This window comes from Meleagris gallopavo, chromosome 9 (genome assembly GCF_905368555.1).
Source record: "Meleagris gallopavo chromosome 9, MGAL_WU_HG_1.1, whole genome shotgun sequence".
In the NCBI taxonomy this organism is placed as follows: Eukaryota; Metazoa; Chordata; class Aves; order Galliformes; family Phasianidae; genus Meleagris; species Meleagris gallopavo.
This window is the reverse complement of record NC_139412.1, coordinates 15,321,140-15,348,176: the sequence shown is the minus strand read 5'-3', so window position 1 is coordinate 15,348,176 and position 27,037 is coordinate 15,321,140. Positions and strand designations below refer to the sequence as shown.

The window sequence follows — 27,037 nt, the reverse complement described above, 5'->3', positions numbered from 1 at the left end:
GGTTTTATATACACACATGTCTAACTTTAATACTGTTCATTTACAATAGCTGTAAAATACCTATACACCCCTGTAGACTGCTGTAACTATTACAATTTATGCTCTAATGATAGTTAAGGAGCCCAAGTAAAATGTGATGCTCAATTCAACTATATTTGCTTGTATACAGTCTGTTGGATTAAGTTTATGTTAATATATTTCTTTGCAAACTTCTTGCAATTTCTGAAAAAACCCTCTTGGTGGTAAAATATCTGAAAAGCAAGCAGGAAATATACCCTGGCTCGTGCTCATTTACTGTGTATGTACATACTTATGTTCTTATTGCTAATATTATTATTATTATTGTAAAATGCAGCTAGGAGAAATGAAAGTCTTGAATACGAATTGCTTGCAATCTAATTTTCAGAGACAATATAATGAATAAGAATGGAAAACACAGAGAGACAGAATTAGCAGTGAAGAAAAATAGCAGCATCATTTAAAGGCTCACAGTCAAGGCACTGGGAGGCCTGGGCACAGGTTGCCCAGAGAGGTGGTGGTGCCCCATCCTTGGAAACACCCAAGGTCAGGCTGGTCCAGGCTCTGAGCACCTGAGGGAGCTGTGGTGTCCCTGCTCATTGCAGAGGGGTTGGACCAGATGGCCTTTAAAGGTCCCTTCTAACTCGAAGGATTCAATGATTCTATGATGATTCTGTGAAAGTTAAAACAAGGTTTGGAGAGGCATCGTTGCTTCTTTTATATTCTGTATTTTATGTCGTTTGTGTCTTTCTTATATTAGATTTAAGTTAAATTTAACACCCTTCTTAAGACAAGATGCAGTGATACATGAGTAGCAGGCTGCACTTCAATGCTGTCATTGAAATGCTGATTTCAAATCCCAGTGGCTTCCTACAGATAACTCCTCCAATGTACACGCAAGTCCGTAAGGAGCCCCTGTGAGAGACTGGAGCTCATGTGTGCGATTACAAGCTGGTAAAATCTGGTTTCTGAAAGCAGTGTTGGGTCCAAATTCCAGATGATGAAAATAGGGAGAAAACTCAGCCGATTTCAATAATCACGTTAGTCGTTCATAACAAGATACATTATATATTTTTAAACATTTTTTGGCTCTATTTCTATTGATTTGGTTGCCAGAAATTTTGCAGATGTAAATGATTGCATAAACCTTCACTTCTCTTGACATTCACTCTCAAATCTAAACTGTCTCAAATGTGAAATCGGATGATGTGATTGTGTATTTCCTTGTCTGTGTCTGGACTTGAGTCAAGGCAAACTGATACAGGGTGGCTGTGGATTTGACCTTACCATTACAACTTGCTGCAAGGCTGGTAAATAAAGGGAGATAATTTGCTAAGTATGATAATAAACATAGCTGTCAAAGCCTAAATTCAAAGGACTTTTGACTTGAATTGAGGCCAATGAGTTACTTCCATTTTTGTTATTTAAAAAGTAAAAAAAAAATAGGTGAGAGTGGCCAAGCATTCAATTTTCAATTCTGTAGATATTCAGTTATAAAACCTGGCCTGCATCCAACGCCAAGTTCCTCTAACTTATGCAAAAGACAGGAGGGAGCAGAGCTGAATTCTAATCAGTATATTACTATGCACCATGCTCATTGGTTTTAACAACAGCTCTGCTTCATTTTTAGAAGTCAATTAAAATAGCACTTCAATTGATAAAAAGAAGTCCTGCTAGATGAAGACTGATGTTAAAATGCCTGATTGTACATAGATTTATTATTAATATAAAATGCATACATGTCTACGGCCTGTTTTATGCACTTTCATGAAGTGCCAGGGCAGGCAGTTCTGCACTTAAAGGAAAACTCTGATTAATTCCTATTTCTAACATTGATTTAGATGCTGAGATAAAGTTAGCTGTCTTTCCCAGCACTTCCATTAACATACTCATTTCTGCTTTAATTCTAGAGCAAGTAATATGTATCATGCAAAAAAAAAACCAAACCAAACCAAACCAAAACAAACCAACCCTTTTTAAAACCCAACTTTTATCACATTATTGGGAATGTGCTAACAATGGCCTCTTTCCAAAACTTATTTTACACTAACAGTGTAACATGGTTTCAAGATGGGTTTTAATTGCGGTTAGGAATTAAAAATGTTAGGAACTGGCAGAAAAGGAATAGCTTTCGTCTCTTCAACTAGGTCATCCTTTATCTCATCCCCAGTGACCTGCCTTCTAATTTACACCTCTTAGCATTCAAAGCCATTTGTTTCAGTGACAGTATCAGGACTGATCTTTAAGTGACATCTTTAAACTTGATTTCTATGCTTTTTTATTTCCCTAGAAAACTTTTCCATTGTACTGTTTTCTTCCCATAACTGAGGGCTCCTGCAGATCTGTTCATTTCCACCGAGAACTTGTCCAATCCCCAGAGCTTTTCTTTACATTTATTTTCAAAGTTCAGCATAGTTCTTTTTGCCCTACATTGCAAGCTTTCTAACACACTTCCTATTGTGTCAGTCATGGCATATTAAGTGCTTAACAACTTTTTTTTTCAAGCTGGAACTCACTAGAACTCACTGGAAGTTTTCTGTAGGTCTCATCAGAACTCATCCAGGATAAGAGCTGCTACTGATGCTACGTTTTTTTTCAAGCACTACTCATGGAAAGGATTTGTCAACAGTGGGCCTTAAGTGCCTTTCAATATTGGCTGACTGATTCAGACACTGTATATAGTGGCATTTTTGCTCCTGAATGTCTTGCACGTTTCCTCTAATAAAGAAGAAAGACAGCTGTCTGTGGGTACGTTCTGCTGCTCCTTTGCCTCCCTCTCCAGCCGCACTGTTCTGGCTTCTTTACACCAGTGCTGGCTCCCAACTCCATCAGCATCCCATGCAAACATCCCAGTGCTAAAGCTGAACCCCGGGAATCATGTATTTAACCTCTCCTCCAAACTCTATTCATTGGCCATAGCAGCCTCAATAATCCATTTGTCTTCTGTGCTTATTTGCGTGGTTTATCTTATGCGCAGAATACTTCTTTCTGCTATCAAATCCTCCTTTAATATGTTATCCCACCAGATTCCTTCCAGCCTTTCTCTGACAGCCCTCAGACAGACAACTCTAGAGCTCAGTGCAGTCAGAGAAGAGGAAACAGCATAATGCAGGCAGCTGACTTTCTTTTGAGTAAGCAAGGGCAATGCATAATCTTCCCATCATCTTGGGTAGGTATAGAAGGAGATCTATAATTCACAGAAATAACAATGCAATGTTCAGCTGCTGCGATGCTAGTGGATCTTTCTGGAAGGACAAAGCATACAAATGGCATACTGATATTGTTCTTACACCATAAACTTTCTTGCTGGAGAGAAGATGAAGGAGGAGGAAGAGAAAACACAAGTGCTTCTATGCACCAGCAGACTGACTCTGAGGCAGGTCCATCAGGAGAACTCTAGACAGCTTCAGGTTTTCAATATTTCACTGAACATTTTATGCCTCCAGCCAGAATCCATCTAATCCTGACCAGTTTCCTCCCTTTTTTGGCAAGCATTATTAAGGATCATGCAGAGGCAAGTGAAAATGAGATAAAAGAACTCGCAATCAATTTCAACAACAGAAAACATAAACTGCATAACAGGAAAGCTGTGCAGGATGAAGAACTTTGAAATGTAACGGTGATGAACAACTTGGCCCTGGCAGTGTAAGCAGAACAGATGACTGGCAATGTCCTTTCCATTTAAGACTTTTATTCTGTAAGATCCTTAAAAAAGTATGTGCCATAGAGTTACTTAAGCACAAAATCACACAGGAACCATTTGATTAGGTAAAGTGAGCCACAGAGGCTACAGCTTCAATCCTGTGGTCTTAACAACACACTTTTGCAATGACAATATATTCAGCTGCCACCCTGGACAGGGAGATGGGGACTGACACTAAGATAGGGCAGATGCAGTCAGAGGATGGGCAAGAAACACCACATGAAGATTTTTCTCCACTTGCAAGACCCTTCTAAGTAATTAATTGTGACTGCCAAGACTGAAAGATGTTGTTTCAAATGTTTTTTTCACACATGGTGGTAATATCATGGCCATATCATACAAGTTTTTTGTTTCTGCCTGTTTTCAGGCACAGCTGAAAATCAAACTGATACATTTTTAAAATAAGGTAATATATGGGATATGATAACTAAAAAGAAATCCAGTGATTTAGTAACCATCTCTATATTTTTAGAGCTAACAGATGTACCTTCAGAGATAATACTCATCCAGACATGTTGCAGTTAATAATGCAATATTTTAAAGTCCAGAATTCCCAGTTGTACTACTGGTACAGGCGCTTTATGGACTACTCATGTGAAAAACAGAACTGATTTTGTAAAAAAAAACGTTCTGCAAGGTAGTAGCCTTGGTGTTACCTAATTAAATGCTGAGTGTTGACCATCTGTCATTGTAAACTGTGAGTTCTCCTGAAAATAAATATAAACTGTGGATGTACTGTTGAAATAATTCTCTATTAGAGCTGTAAGGTAATGCAGTCAGAGGGAAGGAGGGGGAGGGGGGGTGGGGCTGAAAGCACACAGTGGAGAGCAGAATCCACAGGACTGTGGATAGATGGGGAGGCTCTATAACACTATGGCTTGCAGGAGATGCCCTGGCACAGACACCCAAGGTATGCCCTGAGAGATCTCTGCACTGAGCAGAGGCTGGAACCTGCTATATTCCCCAGAACAAAGAGGTGGTTAGATCAGAGAGGCAGAATCTGGCTCCAAGTCTGCCACTGTACTGCAGGAACTATGATTCGTCCCTTGCTCACAGCTTCTTTCAAAGACATAATTAAGTTCTTAGTTGAAAAAGAAGAGGAAGAAAAAAAGTAATTATGTCTTGAGGTCAAGTCTAACAACCAAAATCAAACAGAGATTAAACATCCCTGCCAGTGTTGGAGGAGTTTGGTTTTGAAATTCATGGCTGGGGCCCACCATTGATACAAACTTCCCATTACACTTCTTACAAAGTAGAACATTTCAACATGATTTTAGTTCAATGGCTTTCAAAGGGAACACTGCACTTCACACAAGAGGAAACCTTACCCTTAGCCTTCTCTCAAATGTGGAGATATTGCCTTTGGTCTGCTCCCTCCTTTGCCTCCATTCAATGAGATTTGAGTTATGCTCTCCAGGAAGGGAGATATTGCACTTCCCTAAAGTGGGACTGACTACTCCTGCTAGAATATGAGGCTCTGTGTTAAGCGTGATTTCCATTCCACTGGCAAAGGTGACTCTCAGAGATCCATCTGGGCTGACCCGGTAGATATTCTGTGTGTTATCTGTCAAAAAACAACAAGCAAAAACAGGGAATAGAGAAAATTTCAGATTCACAGGTTTATGAAGAAAATGTCAGGTGTAATGGGGCTTTGTTTGTCCCAAGCTTACAGACTTCTGGTCGTACACTAACTGCAGTGTGATTTTTGAAATCTGTAACCTCCACATCTACACATGTCTAAGCATCTCTTTATTACACTGGGCCAAATGACTTCCGTTGTGCAGGTTTCCTGAGCAGGAGTAATGAGTTTTGCTTTCAGCCTAGCAGTACATGAACTCATAGGCTGCATTTTGACCACTGTTATTCCTCTACTCTTGCCCACTATCATCAGGACCCTGGGGCAGAGGCTCCATGATGGCCAGCCCTGAGACTGAGTTCTACTGTTTGCTTAGGGCTAGGAGACAAAGAGAGTGTCACCCTTAATAATCAACTCCTCCTTCCTACACGTGCTGCCATCAGGACGCAGTGCTACCAGAAAGAATTCATGGCACTGGCCAAACATGGCATTTCACTACCAGAAGGGCAGCAGAGCACGTCACTCTTTGGGCACAGTTCTCAGAATTACAAGCTTGGTGTATTATGGGTCAATCCAATTCCCCTAGATACTGGCATGGTTAATAGCATGTAAAGCTTGGAGACATCAAAGATTTCAATAACTGGAATCTACCCATGGGATTTTTCTCAGAGGAAAAGAATTCACTGGTGGTTTGTTCCTAGCAGGAGCCTCAGGAGAAATGTAAGTACTATCGAGCTATTTGTACTGAAACAAGGAAGAAACAAATGAACTAATTTCAGTGTCTTTCTGTCAAACAGTTAAGAATGCAACAATATTCAGAGTTTGAAATGTGAAGACTAGGAAAAAAATAACAGAAATGCCTTCATTACCTTGTTTTAAAGTATATATTGTAGAAGTAGCTGAGAAGTTTGTAGCTGTGACCACGTTCTCCCGGTTTGAAGTATCAAGTTCCACTCTTGTCAGTTTTTCAACATCACTGTGGAAACTGCTGACTTCCCCAGTTGGGAATGTGGCATTGGTCAGGTGGCCATCAGAGTCGTACCTGCAACACACAGCATTAACACCACAGGAGTACCGTGCCTGCAGATACTGCAGACATTCTTAAAAAAATAGAGGGGGAAAAAAAAGATGCATTTTCAATACTGCTCAATAAGCAAAAAGGTAAGAATTATTGCATGTTTCATTCTGAAAGCCAGACCTTAGGCTACTGCAGCACTCCATAGTGGTGAGGTGCTGGAACAGCTGCCCAGAGAGATCTTCCTGGAGGTGTTGAAGACCAGGTTGGATGGGGCCCTGGGCAGCCTGATCTAGTAACAGATCTGGAGGTTGTGGACTTGATGACCCTTGGGGTCCCTTCCAACCCAAGCATGATTGTGTGATTCTATAACTGCCTTTTGCTGCTGAGGAGTGAAGCACATAATATGAATGGCAAATTGAAAAAAAAGGGACCTAAAGCATAACAAGAGCAATAAAATTGTGTGGAAGTCTGTTTGGTCACCTGTGTGGGTTTCATTCATGTGTTACATTTCTCAGGGGCCAGAACCTCTCATCACAAGTAAAATCACCAGAACCTAGAGTGCCCCATTTCAGTTAACCTAAATTAATCAGTGCTATAGAAACCATTCTTGTTTAAAGGACTCTATGCAATAATCAGGCCATGTTACGAAAAAGTCAGTGAGTAATTCAAAAGCTGTGGAGCAATGTTTCTAATGGGTCTCTTCATTCTATAGATAAGTTTGTTCTTTCTGACGGTTCACACAGCAAACAACGCAGAGCAATGGTTGGTATTTGATACAGTTTCATATTAGTGCCACCCATCTTAAAAATCTCATTGATCCTGAGACATTTCTACTCATCCAAGAGAACTCACCGAACATGCTGAAGATGCTTTTGCATGAGTAAAAATCGACAAATATTCATAAAATAGAAGCCCACTTGAGCAGGTAGGAAAGCATAATTAAGTTTTCATCTTTTATTAACTGTCTCTCTTGCACTCACAAAATATATCCTCAGCTGGTGTACCAACTGGCACAGCCCTGCTCCCTCCAAGGGGAGCTCTTCCAATTCACATCAGCAGATGATCTGGCAATGTCCTTCACTTTAACCGGTTAGCATCTTTTCTTTCAGGCCCTTACCTACCCCTAATTAGACAAAATCTGTGTGTCACAAAAGATACTGATGAACAAAATCAGGAATCCCCTTTTCCATTCAATATGAAAAAGAAAATAGAGCAGCTCTTCTTCTCAAATGGAACACTGGAAAAAGAACTCGGCAAGCATCTTGTATTTTTTGACAAGTAAATTCATTAAATGTTAAATACAATATAATCTCTCTCTCTTTCACCTCTTACTGCCCTAACACACTTTGTATGACTTCCTTACATCTCACCCTGATGTTGGTTCTGTGCCAATGGACTGAGTGCCACTCTCTGTGATTAAAACAGATTAAGATCACTCCTCTTCATCATTAGAAAACTTCACAAACACTGGGCAACTATATTTCATTTACTACTTATCAAATAAGACAGCTTGCTAAGTTATTTGGATTTTCTACTTTACTACACAAAAATCCTCAAAGGATACATTTTTACGGGATAAATGCAGCCAGCTTGTTGGAATATACTTGCGCATGGGAATCAGGATCCACCTCTGCAAAGGACTGGTTTTGCTGCTGGATGCTGCTGATGAAGAGGTACAGAAATTTCTGTGTAGCTGAAAATGGGACTGGATAGCAGACCAGACTTGGCATTGAACAACTAACATGAGGCTGTAGAGCACCTGCCCGTGTACCCTAACTCAACTAGATGGTGCAGCTGACTTCAAGGTCAGTGTCTCCATAATGGTTTCACAGTGTGACTATCTAAAGGGCTTTTGTATTCCAGATTGCTTCAAGAAACCCAGCCCTCTGAGGACAGGTTTTGCCACCTTTCACATGATGAATAACAGCATACTTGGTCTCAGTTCTTGCAGAGCAATGTCCTACCCATACTAGTAGGGGCAGAATCATTACGTATTTCTTAATGTTAATTTCGTGCCCAGTTATTGCACTGTTAATCATTCTGGTGACCATTTAATCATGCAAATAATTGCACTGATTTCAGTACTCACATGAGGAAGTGCTCACCAATATTAGAAAAGCACACTTGGGGATAGAGCTTCACAATCTATTTGCATTTCTATGTGTAGCACAGTTAAGAGTTATACCATTTCAAAGGGAAAGCAGTCTAATTAATTTTTTCAGAGAGGGCTGTTTCTTGCAGATGTTTTCTTGTCCTTGATTTAATAGAGGCACAGTGGCCCCCCTTCTCTTTTAGGGCTTTAATAATATAATATTAGGAAAAAACCCTATATGACTGAAATTGTACATTAGTACATAATTTTATGCAAGAGCTCTTTCAGTGCTTCCATTCTATCAGATTAGACTAGATGGATGACAAGTACTTTTGTAGATGGTTTTCTACCTCTTAATAATCTTCCTCTGAGTGAATCTGACACACAGGTACGTGTTCTGAACAGTTCATTATCTTTGCTCATATTCCCAAGTATGTGTGATATGTGTTGTTAAACAAACTCATTCCTATTTCAGCTTGATGGTGACATGGATTGAACTTTTGGATGTAAATGAAAATCTAGCTTAAACAGAAAAGTTAATTGCAGGCAACTGGAAAGTTGCTTGTATGTTAATTCTCTAACCTCCAACACTATGTTTATCTATGACTAAGGACCATCATCTACCATGAGCTATTTATAGTGAAAAGGAAAATCAGCTTCTGAAAACGCATCTACATTCGGAATATCATTGATTATATCAGTTGTCCCTCTGACATGGCATCTCAGCCACTCAGAAAGTTGTAACATATTATGAAGATGGCTTAAAATATTGGTCTGAACAACAAATATTAACAATATGACTTCACCATTTAATATTGCTGTTATTTTTGTAATGTTAGATCTGTAACTCTGTTAATTCTACTGGCAGATCTAGACTTGGCAGAAGTGCACAAACATACAGTCTGTACGACTGGAAGCATCAGTGTGGACACTGTCCCTTCACGTATCTCTGGGTAAGGAAATCAGTGCTACATAAGTGGGAGGACCTTGAAAGCAGGCTAAGTCCTTTAAAAAGAAATCTTTCTGAGTCCTGCATTACAAACTACTTGCCAGAGGACAACAGGCATGAGCAGCAATTGTCTGAAAAGGCTTTCAGCCGATGTCAGTGGGACAGAGTAGGAGTAGCAATATCAAAGCCACTGAGAAGCACAGGACTACACATAATCCCCTCTAACATGCTTGAACAATAAAGGCCCTGAAACAATGCATAGTGTTCAGCATTTTAGGAAGCAGCAGACATGACTTGGAGCTACTGTGAAAGCTTTTTGAAAGTGTCATCTGTCCACCACCGGAATTCATCCCATCCTCTGTTAGGAATTTCAATGAATCCCTCTTCTTTCAAAGAAGCACATATTTTAATTCACTTCAGTATAGAAGAGATATCACTCTTAGATCAGTGTTTAAACTGCACCAGACAGCAAGCACCGGCCTCATGCTTTTGCATGAAACTTGCAACTTCTATCGCTAGATGCCAGATAATGAGAACCGAATCAGGGAAGCTCCGTATGGTTTTGTTCTGAATATCATCGAAAATTGCCCTAATTGTTTATACCCAGAGCAACTCTATCATTTATTCTGTTTTTAGTAGAATAATTGAGGGCAAAATGGAAAAATATCCACTTCAACAACAAATCCCACGCTCTAGGCAGCAGTTTCCCCTGCTTTTATCCTACTTGCAGTTTAATAGAAAATAATTCTAGAAAACCTCTAATGATGGTGACTCAGCTGCCTTTCCAGGTGACTTATGCAGTAGCTTAATTTCTGTTCATATCTCACCTGGATGGCTTTTCATTTTCCTTTTTGACAATGGACTCCTATGCCCTACAGAAAGCAGGCATGATTTTCCTTGAAGAACTTTGAACTAGTAGTGCAGTGTTGACACATGATTTCCATCAGTCACTTGCCATGTTCTCAAACAGGAATTATGACAATTAATTATAAATAATGAGAAATTCTGATATATCACACCTCTTTACAAATCAAACATTGCTTTTCTCTCGGGTTGTTCTCTCCCAGGGACCAGACTCTAACATTCTGACCATATCTTTACTTGCTTGCCTTGCTCTTTATGAGTCCTGTCAAATGTTTCAAAGCCTTCCTTATAAGGCCATTCCTATTCTTTTTCCTATTATATATATATATATATATTTAATTACATATCCTCTTCCCCTAACAATGGAGACAAGTCCATTCTTGCATTTGAATGTTCCTTCCATCAAGATTCTCAATTTCTTTTGTAACACTCCTTGCTCCTATGAGTATGTTAATTTTTCCCATTTTGTCTTACTCAGGGTTTTTGCAAATCTGTGATTCACATCACAACTGGCCTCTACTTTTATAGTTACCAAAAATTCCAAAACCATATTTGCAATTAGAGAAACAGAGATTCACACTAATATGGTATCAATGATGTGTAGTTCCAGGCAGTTTTTTTACATGTAATGGGCACTGTGTACATTTACATTTGACACTTAAGAAACGTTTTACCGTTTGTAAGAGCTTGTACAATAGCTTTGTCTTTGGAAATTACTAGAATCAAAAAAAATTTAACGCTTGTTTAAAACAGGGCTCCTTACGTCAGAAATTTAACATCATGGACTTACTCATACACAGTTGTCCATCCATTTTCATCACTTTTGGTTGCTAGAAGTCCTGTGTTTCCGGGATATGTCATCAGAGCCAGGTTGTAGCCTTGGGCATAAACCCTTTTCAGAACACCATTGCTGCTTATTGTCAGCCAGTATACCTGGCCGCCCGGCACCACGACCCACAGGGGCAAGCCGCTCGTGTCTCTGCGGATGTGCACCGAATTCCCATTGCTGCTGGTAATGGTGACAACATCCCCTTCTCCGCTGTAGGTGAAGTTGTAAATATAGTCCCTCGTGATGAGGTTCAGGGTGTGCAGGTGGGTGCCATTGATGGTGAACTGATACAGCTCTTGGTCTGCCGGTGACGCAATCTCGTACATGTTCGTGTCACTGAGGTGAGCCTTGTTTCGGCTGATGGCGCGGATGCGAACGTTGCCAAGGTCTGCTACGTACAGCGTGTCATCAGGAGAGACTGCTAGGGAGGAAGGTGCTTTCAGCTTTGCATCTTTGGCATATCCACCATCACCTGGGAGATAAATGGTAATGTTAGTAATCTGCAACGTCTGCATTTAAGCTGAACCTCAAAGCCTGACGTACTGCTTCTTCTCAGCATTTATATGTCAATAGGAGACTATCTGCTTCCAATTCATTAAACCTCCATTATCTAAAGCTGGTGCAATTCTGGATCAGTCCAGTAAAGACAAACTGGAAGACAAATTATCCAATTTACACCATTTTTACTAACTCCAAAGCCCTGATACTCAGGGAAGTATCACGTAGTGAAACATGAAAGAAAAAATGTTAACGACAGGTGAAGTTTCATTTCCTGCTTCTCGTATGCTGATATGTGGTCCAAGTAGAACTGTGGTATGAATAAAACAAAGAGCACATAAAAATCAGTAATTCAAAGTAATTAAGTGAAGCAAAGATTAGATTGTACTTACTAAAATCTCAACATTATGGGAAACTAAGTGAGATTAACAGCCAAAAAAGGCCTTGAAAATATACCTCCTCTTATATCAATTGTAATTGTACTTAGTACTTATAAATACGATGCATTTTAAGATTCAAAGAGGATGTTTTCATGATCATGGGCTGTATACCTGAGTATCTAAATGACTTCAGATGAACAGGATTTTGTGTAACTGGAAAGGAAGCATATTAAGCCTCACTCTCAGAGAGCAGCACATTACTGTTACTATTGCTCCCTTTCTCCTGACTCAGAAATACAATTTGATGGAGAATTTGAGCATATCCTTTCCTTTGCTGCCTTGGAAACGGACAAATGAGCTGGTCTCTGCCAACCTGTGCCTGCCTTTCACCAGCCCAGCACTGGCACAATCATTAGCTTTGCCACAATATTTTTCTGTGTGTGTGCTGAGGGTAGGTTCCCTCAAACGGAACCCCGGTCAGGATGCTATTTAGCACTGGTACGACAGAGCTATACCTGAAGCTGGCAGCATGTGGCAAAGCTCATGAGATTTTGATTATCCATAATGGGTCAGGAACTCACCCCCTCTGGAAGACCATTTACATTTTTTTTCCTCTCCTTCTTGACATACTTTATGTTTTCTTGTCAGTCATTAACCTTTCACTCGAAATGGGCGGCTTATGAATTATGATAGCATTACAGAGCTGAACAAAGTGGTTCTTGGAGATGGCAAGATGACAGTATACTGCCTTCCTCTGTGTAAGGGAACATTCTCTTTAGTTCCATCATGAAATAGGTTTATGTGCAAAAAAAAACGCACAACAAGAAGGCGTGAGATAGCATTTTTCACAGGATGTGGAACATTTTTATACTCTCCTTGGCAAAAAGGGCTTCCACATCCAGGAGCATTCAGGTGCAATCTGCACAGGGGCTGCTAACATCTTCAGCACGAGCAAAGCTGACATAAAAAACCATACTTAGAACTCATTTTGAATGATGTGTAATCTCTGTATCGAAACAGGAAAATCTGTGCCCACTCAGAGGCTCTTCCACTGCCAGCTGGAAGACTCATGACTCTGCACCCAATGGATTAAACAAATTCATGCGGAGCTACTGATAAGGCTTTCTGCTTTCCAAGTTGAACCAGCCTGTTACCCCTGTCACTTTGCTAACCTGCAGCTATGCCAGAGGGTCCTGACAGTGCAGCAACAGGAAAGTACAGGATAGCGTTGCCTTACCTGAGAAACAGTCACAGTTAGGATCAATCTTGCAGTCACAATCTGACGGGGCTCCGGCGATTACGGAGATCTCGCCGTTGGTTGTGACCTGTTGTATGCGGTTGATCTTTCTTTCATCAGTCTCAGCAATGTAGAGTATCCCGCTGTGGGACACTGCGATGGCCCGGGCCGACTCCAGGGTGGAGTGGATGGCCACCTTGCTGACGATGAAGTGGTCGATGCCGGGCACCTGGCAGTGAATGGGGCGTCCTGCGATGATGCGCACACGTCTGCTCTCAGAGATCTGCAGGACAATGTTGTTGTCCAGGACGTACAGCGAGTTGTCCAGCGGGTTCACTGTCAGGTCTGTTGGCCACTCTAACCGCACCTGTGAAACCAAACCAAGGGGAGGGCAGGTTCAAAAAAACAATTAAGACACAAAGCAGTTTTGGTCAACCATCTCTGAGGACCGTGTCATCAAGGGGATTTACCCACTGCTGCTGTGCTAGGATGTACCTTCAATTGCTTTTGTCAGAACACTTTAATATAAGCATACCCTTTTTGTGAGATCCAGCACCAATGTGGAACTAAATTTGATTTCAAAAGTAATTTAGCAACCCCTGAAAGGTATTTGCAGAAGTCCATTAAGGGCGGAACTTTATTATACCTATGCATTCATGCAAATAAAAGCATATACTTTGTGTCATGCAACATCAGCCAGAAAATTCTCCAGGTCTGAATGTTATTGTTTCAAGGTTGCACTCAACACTGGCAGAGTGAGAAAGTTAGAGGTTGTCAATGTCCTAACACTTTAATTGACCGTTAGCACAAAAGGAAAATGACACGGTAGAAGAGCATGACACATTGCCACAATTTATTTACTAAGCCAGAAATGTTAATAAGACTTATGTGCCATAAAATATATAAGCTCATTAATTCTTTGTAATGTAATAATGCACCGATATATCAGACTTCACACAATACAGTAGCTCAGCCATTATTACTTATAATGATTTTAGTTTGTGAATTCAGTATTTCTGTCATGGAGTAAGTAAATTTGTCATAGTTAAGGTGAGCTTTTTGCCTTTCGCCATGAAAGTCAAGGTATCAACCAAGCAAAGTTTCCAAACAGAATTGGAGAAGATGCTAGAAGAATGACCTCACGGACTTGATGCCCATTGCATCAGGACCTGGAGGAGTTCAGCATGTTCCCAGCTGGAGGTGGGGCAGCCTGTCACCCTGCAAGACAGCTGGTATGGAGGCTGCTGACACAGTGTGTTCTTGCAAGAGCTTCAAATTCCTCCTACAGAGAATGCTCTGCAGCCAGTGCAACAGTTCTAGTCTGGGAATGAGCAGCTGAGGACACCGGTGCTTCTCCCCAGTTAAAGGCTGGTGGAGGATTTAGTTTGCAGCTTGTCTATGGAAAGGTCACAGAACAACTGAGTTGCAGAGATTGCAAGACAGACTATTTTTATCTCAAGATGCTTTGCTTGTTATCCTTTGTGAAGAGATGGCTGCTTTTATCTGAGTGAAATTTCTATGGACTAAATATTTCAGTCATCAGAAGAGAATAAATGCCAAACTAAAATGCAATGGTTTTATAGGCACAGAAGCTTCCCCTGTTTCATGTACTGCTTTTGTTCATTTTTCCACTGTGCTAATTAAAAGATCTATGAATGCAGAGCCCACAGATGATGATACAATGCTCAGCACTGCAGAATAACATATGGTGGAGTGTGTGGCCATCACAGGCCACCTGCTCACCCAGGGTCAGCTCAGGCACCAGGCTGAAGGCCAGCTTCTGCCTTTCGCAAGCATTGGTACTTCCAGATAATCTCATTTCCAGAGGCACACTGCTGGTTTGATAATTGATGTTTTAATAAAGCGAGGGCACTGCGGCTCCTGTGTCTCACCCAGCGTGGTTACGCGGTGCACCACACCATTATGAAGGCTCACGGAGTAATCGAACTCCTCCTCGTGCCCAGTCCATTTTACTAGACAACATAATAACTGGCATTAAAACTAATGCTGCTAGGTTCAAGATCTCTCCTGAACCAAGTGGCAGAATCCCTCCAAATGACGATAACTGTGGTGAGACAGTTGGAAGCAGATTCCTCCCATAAAGGTGCTGAATTGTGTGTCCCACCCAACACGTATGGGCTGCTGCACACTGAGCTGCTCGCGCATGCCTTCTTCGCTTCAGCTGAGAGCTCGATGGAACCCGAACAAAACTTCTGGCACATGCAAACCTCTACAAGGCTGGCTGTGGGAAACTTGGGAAGAAACATTCTGCCGTGTGCTTTCAATGCAGAACATTTGATTGCTCTGTCAAACCGAATGGATTATTTGCAATGGCAGACACCTCAACGCCCCCTTCACAGATCTCTCTGCTGTAAAAATAATCTGTGATTAACTGTAACTAGATTATTAGTGGGAAAAACTTTGGGTTGAAACTCCCTACTTTTGCCATAACAGCTACGCACAGCACCTGCCATATCTTAATACCTGGTTTGCCTTCACAGACCAGCCACATTGTCTTCGCCTCAGTGAATAAATTGAATTCCTCCCACTGTGAAGGTATGTCTGGTGTCTTGCAGATAAACAGCGTCTGATCTGGACCAAAACAACTTCTTCTCTGGTTGATTTGAGGCTGGTTTTGTTTATTGAGGTAGAATAAGCTTTATGGAAATGTCCATTTCACTTGCAGCAAGATGCCTAAAACCTAAGAAGAAGCTGGATCTTAAGAGCTGCCATTATCTGCAAGCGCACTGCTTTCATACTGATTGCTTCTGCAAATCTAGCTGCATTATGGTAAAAATAGATCAAATTTAAATTGAGGACATCTAAACAGTTCTGGCTACTAAACCTGACCTGCCATCTAGCTCTCTGCAAAGCTCGCAGAAGGATGACTGCACTCATTCCTGGGTTTAAAGCAGTTGTGGATGTATTAATGGTCTAATTCCAGGCAAAATATTAAAGCTAGCATGTACCTGTCTAGAGACTGCAGCAAAAAAACAGCTGCCATTTGCTGCCGGAGGGGAAAAAAAGGCCATGTAGACCAATTAAAAGCAATCAAACGTACGAACAAATGCAAAATGCAGAATGTTCTGAATCCAAAGAAGAATTTCAGATTTGGAAAGAAATCTGTATTGCTCTGGTCAGCATGTGGCTTCATGGCATTAAAGGAGTGTGAGCTGGGGCTGCTGCTCACTCCTCATCTGCCCCTGCAGTCCTCACAGCAGCGCTGAGCTTTCCCTGCTCCTGTGGCGTGTGGGTTCAGGAATCGTGTCTGGCTGAAAATTAATCACCTCAATCAGCTTAAGCTGAAGTGTAAGTGCACCCTCAGGTTCACTGTTACCTTGAAAAGTCACCGGTTGTTTCTTTTCTTTGAAAGCAAGCTGCCCTCTGGCAGGTTTCTGTGACCAAACCATCAGTTGTGCTGCGTTCAAAGCCAATAAACATATTACAGAGAAGCACTTCAATTCTCATCTGATATGACTATGCCTATTAAAAAGTTTTTCCAGACAAACACTCAGTTAGGGTTAGAATATTAAGTCAGTTAATATACTTTTTAATCTGAAGCAGCACTTCATCTGCAGAGTCCTCTCCTATAGATGTATATTTTTATTATAATTAAAAATTGAGCCAACTGCCAAGTGTGTTTGCTTATACTTGATGGGTTTTTATTTTTAAGCAGCGCACAGAAATGACTTTGCAGATTATCCCATTATAAGCAAAAAGATAAGATTTGTTCAGCAGCAAATACCTTACTTCACACATAGAAATTTTCAGGTGACAATCTTGGTTTGGTTCACTGGAGACTAAGCATATGCAGTGGAAATCACTGTGGAAACAAGTGAACCCTTGAGCAATGAGACCTTTTGCATGTAAGTATTAGCATGTCAGCTTCTCCTGGAATCCAGCATTTAACTGTCAACATAAGGCTCCAGCTATAGGTAATAATCAATGTCTGGTTTGAGAAGTGCAAAATTAAAACCCACTGGCCTGGCTTTCTAACAGGTTTTTTTCATGTCAAGTGTTCTGGAAAATACAAAATGCACTGAGACAGTTTCAACTTAAATACATTTTCATGGGGAGATCTACATTTAGGTAGTTAAATAGCTCTCAGGCTTGAATGGTTGGTATATTTTCTTTCTTGCAACAATATGCATGTGGCTGTATAACCATCTGCCTACCTATCTATCTGGTTGTGAAAACCAAATATCTTTTGTGCAACAAACACTGGAACTAAGTAAATATTGTGAGTTTTTTGCAAAGTAGCACTCACGCCAGAGTAATCACCCACACCTCTTAAACACACAGAGACACACACGGACACACATCAGTGTTAGCAAAGAATACCATTTTACTTTTTGTTTTGACCACACGACCAAAACATTCTGCACATTTTGCACAACACTTTACAGCCGTGGCATTTTTGGTGTTACTTTACAGAAATCAAATCAAACACGTTTTGCTGTTCATATCAAAGCAAGAAAAGTAATGAGGGAAAAACTTATCCTTGTCCACAGAAGCAGATTTCAAGAGCTTAAATGTTTGAGGTGCAGGGGTAAATTTCACTGGGGTAAGTTTAATTTATCGTGGGTTAAAAGAAACTGCATAAATCCATAGAAAATCTTCACAGTTGCTTTGATTTCTTGCCATGCACTGATTGTATGTTTTGATTCAATTGCATGTAGTAGATTCATACCAATTGTTTCTGATAGTCCTGACTGATGGATTACTTCCTATCGGTACTGCTCAGCCTCAAGCATTTCTATTTATGCTTGCTTTGTCTTTATTCTGCTCTACGATATGCATTTGCAGACCGCACTCTGTATTTCTCTTTTGCTGCTAACCTCATTCTCTCATCTCTTTCTCTCCACACTCACTTCAGACGTTGCTTCCAGCACAGCCATGATGCACCCCACTGCTATGTGGAACAGTATTTTCCTCCTCCTGCTGAACCCCTTCTTTCTCCTCCTCCCCTGCGTACAAAGGCTCAGAGAAAGGACTTGCTTAGGTGGGGCTCTAGAGGTGAACACAGCTTACAAGGCTGGAGGAGCCTGGTTCTGCTTCCCTGAACTTTCTACATGATGTCTCACTATATATATTCCTCTCTATTTCCTCACAGTTGACAAGCACTGATATTTTTTTCATCATTTTCTGACAGTTTGCTCTCACTTCTGGGCTCTCTCTTTTGTTGACACTGACACTGTCAGCGTATCTCCTTCCTTAATGGCACAGAGACAGAGCTTTGCTCACACAGCCTGACACAGGGAGCACTTGGCATGGTGGGATTACAGCTTCCTCCCACTCAGAACCAGCCTTTGTTTCCCATGCTCCTGACGCTGCCTACTACAAAATTCAGAATTATGCAGTTCAGCTGTAGCGGTCCCTGCTCTAAACTTCACAAACGTTGCTCTCTATGCATTCATCGTTCCCCAGTGCAAAATCCAAATAAATGAGCTTAGCAGCCTAACGACCGCTGTTTGCTGCTCTAGGCTAGGCAAGCAGCTGTGGCACATTGACAGAAGCAGCTCGGAGCTCTGAGACTCTGATTCCCTGGGATCACGGTGTGGGCATGCTTCCCCCAGCCTGCCCCTACCCTCGGTAATTTCCAGTGGGTGAGGGTGCAGCAGAGGAGCGCAGCGCGAAGGCCCACACCACCAGCCTTCAACACTCCTCTCCGCTTTGCTTGCTGCAAGCTCCACTGTTCTCTCTCTTTCCAGCTCCCTTCTCGTTCCATAATTTCTTTTTTATGATCTTTTTTTTCCTACTTGACAACTTCAAAGACTGCATGAGGAATCTTGGGTTGACTAAATCAATAGGAAAGTTGATTTCTATGGGGACAGGTTTCACACTGTCTTTATTTAATAACAGACAGAATATTATCTAGAAACACATAAGCCCATTGACTATGAAGATCAATGAGACTTAGATTCCTAAGCCATTTAAGTCTGTTTAAACATAGCATCCATGGTTTATACAGGTTAGGAAGAAAATACTTCGTTAAACACCCAGAAGGAATTACAGAGTATTTCAAGCAGGCCGGTGCCTCTGAGAGGAGGAATTTGAGACTCTTCACTTAGAGTGTCTGAAAATAAATCATGAATCTAACTCAAACTTGACTCCTCGCAGAAATCCTTATGTGAGAGTATTATTTACATTCAGTGGGTACTCACAAGAAAACCCATCAGAGTCTTTGAACCTTGCTTGACACTATAAGCAGGCACTGATTTTGTCAACTGAAGGTATTTGTTACTGCTGTGATGCATATTTGGATATGCATTATCAGATCATGCCAGAAAAGCATACAGAAATAAATGTTAGGACTAAATGCTCTCAAGTGAAATTCAAGATGTTTTCAGAATGGTTCTTGATATCTCTAGCAAAGTTTTGGATCTCTGGATCTCAGGCTCTCAGGAATTTCTCGACCTAGAAAGCAACAGAAATCTCTACATGGTGCTAGGTCTAGAACTGAAACTGCCTTTTGAAACTTCTGCTTTTCTTTATTAAAACAAAATCCAGAAACACTGGAATGAACAGACTAGATTAAATGTCCTTCTGTATAAGAGCATGCAAACACAGTGAAACAACTGTGGTTGTTTCTGGTTTAGGATTGGGCTGCTTACACCAAGTTTCAACCATTGACGTCTTCCAATTCTCTCTATTTTTGATGTATCTTTCATGAACAATTCAGTGCTCTTATTATTGTTCACACTAACCACTAAAGACATTGGCTTTGTTGTTTCCACTGACGTGGACACAGAAATCTAACTGAACTGGCAAGTATAATAGAAAGAAAGAAATACATATGGATGGAAGACCTAGAGGGTTTTACATCATATCATGACTTTCTCCAGTTTTCACCAGAGACAGCTACATGCTGTTCAGTTTTCCATTTTGCTTTGAGCAGTTGATTGAATGGCTATTGAGTGATGTTCAGACATTTATGATTTTCCTGCAATGTGACCTACATTGCTTAACTTCATAAATTTATCCTCCAAGGCAGTGTATCATTTTGCATGCCATACCCATCCCAAAGGAACCTATCAGCAGGAGATGAGGCCCAGTTTGTATAAGCCGAATGTCCTTCAGACATTTTTAGCTAATTTGTTTGTAAATGTGTGTATTATTGTCAGAGTAACATACTGCATAAAATGGCGCTCTCTGTCATTCTGTTTGCATTTCTCTGTGTCACAAACTTAATAATTCACAGCCATAAACATAACCTCTGTATGGCAGGCTACAAATGGGTACAACCGGTTTCTGTCTTGACATCTGCATTTTTTTTTTCCTGCACTGACACAGTGTTTGTTCTCATTTTTGCTCATGAGGAACAATGGTAGAAAAAATGCCAAAGCAAAACCAGTATCATGAAGAGGGGAAATCAGGCACTCCTTGCTGCCATCCCCAGCTGCAGCTCCTGCCATTTTACTCCTGAGGCTGCCACAGCCTGCTTTCATTTGACTTCAGCAGCCTGTAATAATAACTCAGTCCTAACAGTAATACTGGAGATATCACTAATTTCTCCAAAGCAACAATTCCTGGTGCTAAAACCTTTCCAGTCCTTGTTTATAACTAGCAGTGAGACCCAAGAAGTATGAGATAGCAGTGAAACACTCTCTAGAGTTTCCTCATGCTGACATGCTTCAAAGCCCTGCCCTTTGTAAGCAGTTATTATTACAGCATTGTTTTGACACAATCTACAGACTTCCAGGTTCCTCTTAGCACCTGGAGCAATTTGCACACCAGAAGTATCACCGTGCTAGCTTTTCTGAGCCTCCTCCCAGTGGTTACGTTGGTGCAACGCTTTCAGTCACACAACCATTCTCACATTTGCTTATTATAGTTCCAAATGCAACGGTTTGCCACCACAAATTTCAGTGACCCAACAATAGAACTGAATACCCATTCCTCCCCCCACCCCACTTCCCCATCACTTATGCATTGGTATTATTCTTTTAATTTCAATATGCTTTCTTCTGATCTGCTATGGAAAGACCAAGATCTCAAAGACCAGCAGGGTGTGATACATCACTGCAGGAAGCACACCATCATCCCTGGTGACCTCTGCCTTCCATGTTCTCCTATACAGAAGCTCCAGACTTGGTCTCTCTCACCCTAGCACTGTGCAGTGTTTCCAGATGCTCAAAGCGGAATATGCTGGGCAACCTGAAATACTTGGAATAGAGGCAGTAAAGACAGATCCAACTGAAGTAACTCACTTTTTACAACACGCAAAATTTGTGCTTTTGACTCCACAGATTGTATTGGCTGGCTGGTGAGAGGAGGAGAGCAACACACACACATTACCAGCCCTGACAATCCTAAGAAACGGTGGAAACAGTAACCAACTCCAGCCAAGCACTAATTTCATAAATCATACATGGTCCTTATTATCAGTGAGTGTGGATGAACAACTGGATTAAAATAAAGGAGGGACACTGCCTACTTGGCTTGCTTCTGCATCAACAGTCACATTTCCTCCAGGTAACTCCAGGTTGACAGGGACTGCTTTACAATATCTGAACAATTATGGGAGCTCTGCAGGGTATATAAAGGCCATATATACATACTTGCAAATGGAAATATTTACATATGCATTTATAGTATATAGTAAGTATAAATTTATTCTTCATGTATACATTTTGTTCACTACGTCTCCTTAACAGATGAAAAACTCAGATATAGTCATCAATATAACTCAACCCACTGCAGGCTCTCACCAACCTGGCAAAGCCGTGCCACAAATTTGCAGCAGTGCAGTTCAGCACTGCCGACACCCCTGCCATAAATATCGCCGTATTCGGTCACACTGAAACCATCTTTAAACAGGAGATATAATCAAAGATGACTTGTGCATAAGGACTAAAACATGTGGCAACCAGAGACATCAGTTGCTTGGGAAAGTGCAACAGGAGGTCCTCAATGCTGGCCAGCCCTGCTAGCATCTGAGAGCACCACCATAGCACTGAGACACTACCTTCGTGCCAGCACCCACATCTTGTAGACATTACTTACTTTTTCAAGTCTCTCATTAGGGGGAAAAAAAATAAATAATTAAATATGTCTCAATCTGTCTCTAGCAAAAAGTAAGGTAAAAGCCATGAAAGCACTCTGCCATGACTCCCCTTCACCATGGGTCACATGAAGCGTCCAGTGCCTCCTGCCTCCGCAGCCAAGGAAAAGGCTGCAGGTGCTGAAAGCTGATTAAAATGTACATAGTATTTTTACTCAGTAGTAATGCATTATTTATGGCAGGTAATTGAAATAGATTGCTGTTTTGCAGGTGACCAATAGAAAAAGAGCACTTGGGACTTTAAGGAAGAAATTGGAGCGTTTCTTCACCACATCTCACTTCTATGAGTAATATTTCAAATCCAGTGATAGAATAATTTGATTAGAATATAAATTAGGTGTGATGAAACCATCCTGCTCTCTGTTTGATATTCTAAAAATCACATTATACACCTACAAGTTTGATTCATGAGCTCTCACAGATTCTTTTCGACCTGAGGTCTTAATCCTATGAGCCTCCTTTTTCTCAGTTCCTGTTAAAGAGAGGCCACTTAACCTCTCCTCTACCCCCAGGAAAATATTATTTTATCTTCTACCTGAAGATCCCTTTTTTAAGAGGCTTTCAGCTTGGTTTTGCTTCAAAATACGGATACTAGCAAAGTCTTTTCCTTGCAAACATGATTATGACTGGAATTATTTTGTATAGGTTTCTGGTTACAGGGACGAATTATTTGAGGGAGGGCTTTCCTGGACTACTATCAGCTTTTCTGGACTAATTCATACATCAAAAATCAGAAAAAAACCCAACAAAACAAAGAAAGCTCTGAACATCTCCTGTAAAGGAAGACCACAAATAAGAATGAAAGATCCTGTAAATCATCATTTTGTGAGCTTTAATTTCAGTGACCTCAAGCATACATATAATACGTACTTCTGCAAAGCACCAAAATGGACAGCACAGAGAATTTGTATATTTTAGGTGCATTAATTACACTTGACTAGAAGAGCGTATCAAAAGCCTCGCAGAGGTAGAGGTCTAAAAGCAGATCAAGAGCAGGAGTAGCTTTGCTATAGGGAGAACCAAGCCATTGCTTTTTGACGGCAGGTAGCTCTTTAACAGAGTAACAGTATTAAACACCTACCACTAAAACAAGGCAGCAAGAGAGCATTCTGTGCTTTCTGCTTTTATAAGAGTGCAGTTTATACTGTCGTGTTTATAGAGAAACACCTACAGGGACAGTATGTCTTCCTCCAGCCTGCAATACTAATTAATTAATGGGCTCTTCGTAATCCTGTAGGTCGTTTGTGCTGTCCTACTCTCACCCTGGCTTGAAAGCATTCAGCCTGGAATCCATTTGGCTTTCATGCTGGTAGCTTGCTCCCTCTGCTTCCCACCCGCTCATCAGATCATGGTTTTGTCTTTGTATTTTCCTTTCCTGCTTCCAGTGCACTCAGGGAAAGTCCTGTTCAGGCTGCTTGCTCCAATGAGCAGCCCCTCATCACTGCACTCAGCTGAGGTCACCGTGTCCTGGGAGCTTTTTGTTCTGCTCAAAAGGCATCCACAATGCCACTGAAGCGTACCGTGCCTGTGCAGATGCTGGTGGGGAATGCCTGCAGCATGTGTGACTGTGGAAGCAATGTCAGCGTTTGCATTTTTGAGAAATAAACTACATTTTAAAGTGATTTTGCTCCTGCTTTTCAGCATTCTTTACTTTTTCATACGGGTCTTCAGCAGAATTACTGCTCTCTCCTCTCTCCTACACATCATTTGTTCAAGGTAGGCTGCCCAGGATGTGGCACTTGTGCCACGTGTGGGTCCCTGTCTAGTCACTCCCCTTTAAACCTTGTTCTAGAAATGTGCCTTTTAATTTGACCTATGCAAGCAAATTGCCTACATAAGTAACACTGACACATTTTTATGAGGGAGCAAAACATTTTGCAGTGTCACTGAAGTTTATGCGAAGCAACACAATATAGATGGTTCCCTCACACGGAGAACTGCTGAACAAAAGCTGATGAAGTGCAAATGTCAAGAAAAAGTCTTCAAACCAGACCTTTCATTTTGCAACACAGCAGTGACAGTTATTAACACCATCAATCAGGCCAGAGCTATTGCTTTGGCACAGACTCATGCCTGCTGGGACTGACATCAGCTTGAGAACAAGGCCATGGTTTCAGGCTAAGAGAAAGCTCCTGGGATTCATTTTCTGTTTCCTTGCGAACGTTTAGTCTCTTCATTCGCCGGGAATGTGCTCAAGATTGGTTTATGCTGTTCCCAAACACTAACTGCAAAAATATAAATGACTCGAGGTTCAGAGTGGTGGAAATTCAGCCCACATATTTCTCATGGGAGGAAAGATAGGGAGTGAAATTGCAAGGTGGTAGAAATATCTGCTAATTCCCTCCTTGGCTCTCACCAAAGCAATGGAGGCAGAAGAGAATGAAAGCTTATTGCTCAACCTGAGCTGAAATACGTTTCCTTTGACATAAAACCTCCCACCATGTCAGTATAACATCTAGGAACGCTGGATCTAATGAAGTCCAGTTTCCTAAGGACTTGTGTCTCATGGCTGCCTGACTTGGGAGTTCAATAAAATCCAAGCACCAAACGAAGCTCTTCCCGTGAATGGGGCATTTATTAGATCCTGAGTGGATTCTCTAGAGTTTAATAAAAGAAAGTCCGTGCTGCAATATTTCCTTTTGAAAGGGCACTTCAGGTCTTTCTCCCGTAACTGGATTAATGTTTTGTATGGGACTTGTAGGAATTTAATAGCTATGAAGGCAATTTTCCTCTGCAAATTTGTTGGAAATCAGCCAAAGATTCTGATTCGCCGTATCTTAGTGAGGTGAATATTTACACTCGCGGACTGAAGGAATACTAGCAGCTCTTTTTGATATTCTCGAAAAATGTTTTACCTTAAAAGCTTAGCCCTTGTTCATGTGGCAATATTCAGAGTTCTGGGGTCAGCATTTACAAAAAGGACGACGAGCTCTACAAAGCAAGATACCAGATAGCTGACCTTAATGTAGGTAACCACCAAAATTTTGGCACCCATGGTGAGCGCTGAGTACATATAATGTGTAAAGCATGTTCACAGATCTGGTTATGACAGGCAGCTTTCTTTAAATGGGCTTCTCATTAACAAATGAACTTGCACTGCGCTGAGAAGTCACTCTAGCTAGCTTTGTACACGCAGAAACAGTACTGAGGAGACCAGAATACCATATAAATACCTCAACCTAACGTCCTATTTCTTCTAAATTCAGATTAACACCCTCAGAGTGAAGTATGAGATCAAAGCAATTAGTCAAAGCTGGGTAGCTGATTTGCCACAACACATCATCTTTTCAACCCCAGCTGTCCTTACCCCCACCCCTATCTGTTATGAATACAAAATTCTCTCTTAAGAACAAGAAAGCACTGAATAACAAACACAGAGTGATTAGAAAGATGTGTTTCTGTCAAACCTGATATTGAAATAAATGATTAAACACTTTCATAATCAACTCATATATTAAAGTGAATGCCTTAAAGTGAAAGCATGTAATTTATAGTAGTTTTCACAACAGGCAGTTATTCTGTGTGTTTACTTCAAGAGTACATTTTAGTATTTCAGTAAATCAAGATACATTGATTTTGAGCAAGTTGTTGATTTTATTGTCAGAGCAAATTTAGCTTTGAGAATTGATTTTATTTGCCTATTTCGTAAGTCCCTCTAAACACACAATTTGTGAGCAACCCACACTCTCTTGCTGTAAATGCCACTTGTAATTTAGCCAAAAAACTATCTAACTGAAGATGGCCAAATTCATTTTTCATTACTGTTGATGCCAAGCTGGAATAAACTCAGTGGTCTTGCAAGGACACAAAATTATTTTGACTAAGTGAAAATATCCCTTATTTTCTTAGATATAATTTCAGATTAACATGCTTTACTTCAACGGGGTGTGATTATTTCTCAGTTTTCTAGTTATCAGCAACAATTTTGAAAAAAAAAAAACAACACCCGATCAAGCAAATTTGATAGAGCTACTTTTCAGAACATGCATTCCAGGTATTCATTTAGTGACTATGCTTTACAAGATATGTGAAAATACTCAAAATTCTGGATTTTGCAAAAAACCTCAATAAGATGAATCTCTTAGGAATCCACAGAATAAATGTTCCAAACAAGAAATGCTTCCTTAAGCAACATGTACATCTATGCTGCAGATTGCTAGCAATGTTAGTTCACCTACCAGTAACAGAGAATTAGACAGCAATTATTACTACAGCTTACTTTGCTGCTTTTTAGGTTTAATTTAATGGCTGATTTAATATGCCATCATTTATTTTGTTGTTTTGAATATTTACTGACATGCATTCTCAATTTATCTGAAGATTATCTCACTGTCTGTGATAAGAAAGCATCTCGATTTCCCAGAATGCTGAAGCCTTCGCAAACTTTTCAGAAATTTGCTGCAATAGAAACCTGTAGGTGCTGTGAAATGGAAGCATAAGGCTTGTTCATGGAGAAAGGAGTGCCCTTCTGCTTCTATGGGAAGAAGACACTATCCCAGCTGAATGCCCATGCCCAAAAAGCACTACGAAGAAGAACTTGCTTTGTGACATGCATCTTCTTATCAATGATTTTGCAGATGTTTTTTCTCTTTCTCTCTATGGCATTAGGCCTGTATCGTGGACTAAGGTAAACTAAATCTGTTTCCAGCAAGTAGCCAGCCCACCATAAAACAAGATTTTAGGGGACAGAGCTATTTACAACTTTGATATGTTTGATTTCAACCTGAAGAGTTTTACCTTTTCAACTTCATTTTCATGTTAAAAACAAAGCCATTTTATCCCCATATTTGCCAGACCCCCTGTTGAAAG

The 27,037-nt window shown here is 40.8% G+C and overlaps 1 protein-coding gene across 2 annotated transcripts in view; it reads right to left on the bottom strand.

Annotated features, from left to right (window-relative positions):
- Positions 1-27,037, bottom strand: part of TENM1 (teneurin transmembrane protein 1) — a 232,556-nt gene that overhangs the window by 12,648 nt on the left and 192,871 nt on the right. For both annotated transcript variants that reach the window (XM_031554696.2, XM_085230595.1), the window contains 4 exons: positions 13,165-13,531; positions 11,011-11,521; positions 6,167-6,339; positions 5,050-5,285 (listed from right to left, as the gene is read on the bottom strand). In XM_031554696.2, the coding sequence (XP_031410556.2) occupies positions 5,050-5,285; positions 6,167-6,339; positions 11,011-11,521; positions 13,165-13,531 (1,287 nt within the window). The remainder of the gene's footprint in view (positions 1-5,049; positions 5,286-6,166; positions 6,340-11,010; positions 11,522-13,164; positions 13,532-27,037) is intronic.